Source organism: Triticum urartu, chromosome 3 (assembly GCF_003073215.2).
Source record: "Triticum urartu cultivar G1812 chromosome 3, Tu2.1, whole genome shotgun sequence".
Classification (NCBI taxonomy): domain Eukaryota; kingdom Viridiplantae; phylum Streptophyta; class Magnoliopsida; order Poales; family Poaceae; genus Triticum; species Triticum urartu.
In genome coordinates, this window is record NC_053024.1 from 51,188,360 (window position 1) to 51,191,831 (window position 3,472).

The 3,472-nt window shown below is 57.9% G+C and overlaps 1 protein-coding gene across 1 annotated transcript; it reads right to left on the reverse strand.

Moving 5' to 3' along the window:
* Positions 1 to 1,669: 1,669 nt before the first annotated feature.
* Positions 1,670 to 3,122, reverse strand: LOC125542757 (2-alkenal reductase (NADP(+)-dependent)-like). The gene has a single exon (XM_048705931.1). The coding sequence runs from the start codon at positions 2,885 to 2,887 to the stop codon at positions 1,817 to 1,819; it is 1,071 nt and encodes a 356-aa protein (XP_048561888.1). The 5' UTR covers positions 2,888 to 3,122; the 3' UTR covers positions 1,670 to 1,816.
* Positions 3,123 to 3,472: the final 350 nt, after the last annotated feature.

Below are 3,472 nucleotides of genomic sequence, written 5' to 3' on the forward strand. Positions count from 1 at the left end.
ACGATGGACTGAAAGAAGACTCTTTGAGGCACTAGGGACATGCAAAAAAATTCTAAGATGAATTTTTCGATGAGGGGTTTTAACAATTGAGTGACCAACGTGACTAATTTTCATTCCTTCTCCACTTGCCGTGTGGATGTGATCTTTGCCACGGTACTTCTCACGCATGGTCACCTTTTCCAGCTCACCGGTGATGTGGTTTGTGGCGCCGCTGTCGACGTACCAATTGGTGTTGACGCCGTAGGAGCAATCAGCAGCTCCGGCCACCTTCTCATCCTGCGATGAGTCATCTTCATCTTCCTCAAACCGATACCAGCAGTTTTTTGCCGAGTGACCCGGCTTGCCACAGATTTGGCACCTGACTGTGTCAGGGCGTGATTTGTTGTTGGAGCTGCTGTTGCGGCGGCCTCTGTTGTTGGAGGAGGAAGGGCGGCCGCCGCGCGTGTTGCTGGCGCCGCTGCTGTTGCTGCTGTGGGCGCCCCTGCCCTTGCCGTTCCGCGGTGGACCACGGTAACAAGAGCCCCCGCCGCGGCCGCGGGTGGCAGCGTTGGTAGAAGGCTTGAAGCCACCTCCCGCGCCTTGGAAGAGAGCCACCCTCTGATTGAAATTGCTCATCTGTCCGAACAACTCGTCGAGGGTGACCGGAGTTGTCCTGGCGTCGAGGGCGGAAACCAGCGGCTGGTACTCCATGTCAAGCGCGTTGAGGATATACGAGATGAGCTCATCATCCTTCAACGGCTTGCCAGCCGCAGCGAGCTTGTCGGCGAGTCCCCGCATGTGCGCGAAGAAGGTAGCCATCGATTGCGTCCCCTTCTGCGCGTTGGTGAGGGCAGTGCGGATGTTGTTGACGCGGGATAGCGACGTCGACGAGAACATGCTCGCCAACGCTGTTCAGAGCTCTCGTGCACGCGTGATGGAAGTCACCTGCACTAGCACTTCTTTTGACAGATTTTTGAGAAGATACCCAAGTACTTGCTGGTCCTCTCAGAACCAGACGGCATGGAGGGGATTGGGGATAGTTTCCTCCTTTCCATCCTTGTCCTTGCTGACGACGAACTCGGCCGGCTCCGCCGTGCTTCCATCAACGTATCCGAAGACTCCAGCCCCTCTCAGCTGCTGCGTGATCTGGGTGCGCCATAAGACGTAGTTGGTGCGGGTGAGGCGCTCGGTGATCTGGCCGGAGAGAGGGGAGGAAGCAGCGGCGAATGAAGCCATGGCAGGAAGCTGCGGTGGAGAGGAGGAACGCTGGCTAGATGGGAAGAGTCGGGCTCTATATACCATGTGGAGGAACACCGTACCTATCCTGGGTGACGGCTGTGTGTTAATATAGGCCAGGGCGCGACTCCTGGCATAGCGTACAAGATTGTTCAGATTACATAGAGACTTAGAGAGAAAAAGATAAAGAGATAAGAGGAGATTACAACCATATGACAACTAACTGGTGATCCTAGTCTATCTTGGTTTGGACTTCTCCACCGACGTAACCAGAACGTATGTCACGGTGCAACATATATTGTTCAACAGCCAGCATCCTAAAGCTTGTATTTTTCTTACAAACAAGGCTAAAATTTTGACAAGTCAGGAACACTTTAGCTAGAAATTTTGACAGCATAACGTGTTGGGTAACCGAAGATTAGAGGATCGTAACAACAAGGACTACACGGAGAGAGAGCAAAGGATATTTTGTTTAACTTGACTTTTACGTCGCCATTCAACCACCAAATGCGATTGCGATGCGAATAGATTTTGATTTTATTCTTGATGATGATTGACGCGTGGTTGATAATCGATCTGCTACTACAGTACAATTTGTGAGTCACTTGGGGTCGGGGTTGGTGAGCCTGACGACCTGCTTGCCGACGTTGCGGCCGTGGTAGAGGCCGATGAGCGCTGCGGGCGCGGCGTCGAGCCCGTCGGCGACGTCCTCCACGTAGACGACCCTGCCCTCCTTGATGTGCGGGAGCACCCACGCCATGTACTCCGGGTAGAGGTGCTTGTGGTCGGGCTCGATGAAGCCCTGCATCTTGATGCGCTTGGAGACGAGGGAGGTGAGGTTGCGCACGCCGACGTCGGCCTCCTTCTCGCCGGCGGTGAGGTTGTACTGGGAGATGAGGCCGCAGACGGCGATGCGTCCGTGCACCTTCATGTTGAGCAGCACGGCCTCGAGCATCTTGCCGCCGACGTTCTCGAAGTAGACGTCGATGCCGTCGGGGAAGCGCTTCTTGAGCGCGCCGGCGAGGTCGGCGTCCTCCTCCTTGTAGTTGAAGGCGTCGTGGAAGCCGAACTTGTTGACGAGTAGGTCCACCTTCTCCTTGGAGCCCGCGCTGCCGACGACGTGGCAGCCGAGGAGCCTGGCGAACTGGCCGACGAGCTGGCCGACGGCGCCGGAGGCCGCGGAGACGAACACCGTCTCGCCGGCCTTGGGGGAGCAGATGTGGTGGAATCCCACGTAGGCCGTGAGCCCCGGCATGCCGAGGATGCCGGTGTAGTAGGACAGCGGCACGCCGTCGTCGGGCTGGATCTTGGTGAGCATGGCCGTGAAGGGCGGCTTGATGACGCTGTAGTCCTCCCAGCCGGTCATGCCCCAGACGAGGTCGCCGGCGGCGAGCCCGGGCCGCGAGGAGCGGACGACCTCAGACACACCGTAGCCGGTGATGGCGGCGCCCGGGACGAAGGCGGCGGTGTAGGACTGGTGCAGCGGGCGGGACATCTTGGGGCGCATGTAGGGGTCGCAGGAGAGGTACAGATTCTTGACCAGCACCGACCCCTCCTCCCCGGCCGCAGCCTCGTCGACGGGCGCGGCGGGGAGCAGCTCCATGTGCGCCTCCGTGGGGTAGCCCTCGACGTAGTCCTTGAGGATCACCCGCCGGCTCTCGAGCTCCGCCATCGCCGCCGTGGGTGGACTGCAAGACTACGATCTGAGGGAGTTGAATTGGTTTTGATATTTTATTTTGCTTGGAGTTGGAGTGGATATATGATGCTTGCCGAGGATGGACGGACGAGGGCGATGGTGCACGGTGGTCCAGCTCCACGGCGATGCGCTGGGCTGGCCGGTGCTGCTCCGTCCACTTGTTACGGTCGGTCCGGCGCTTCCCCACGGGCACCACGTGCCAATAACTCAAGCGGCACTCTGCACAGCACAGCACATTGGTAACAGATCTTTTAACAGTCCCTTTTTCCGTCCGCGTGCCAGAAAATTTGCTGGCCTGCACTCCCGGGACCAGGGTGGAGGGGCATGTCGTTCGCTTGCGAGATCGGTTCTCACGGCGACAGCGACCTACCACCCGACGACCACCGGAAGCGCGATGCGACGGTGTCAATCCAAGAAGCTGCAGGCCCGGCCGAATCGACCGGGCCGAGCGGCCAGCGAACAAACTCATTTTTTTGGTGAAATAATTGCTTGTCCGTGTAAGACAATAGGTTTGGGGAACCGGGACGATCCTCTAGGGATGACCTATCACAATATACACGT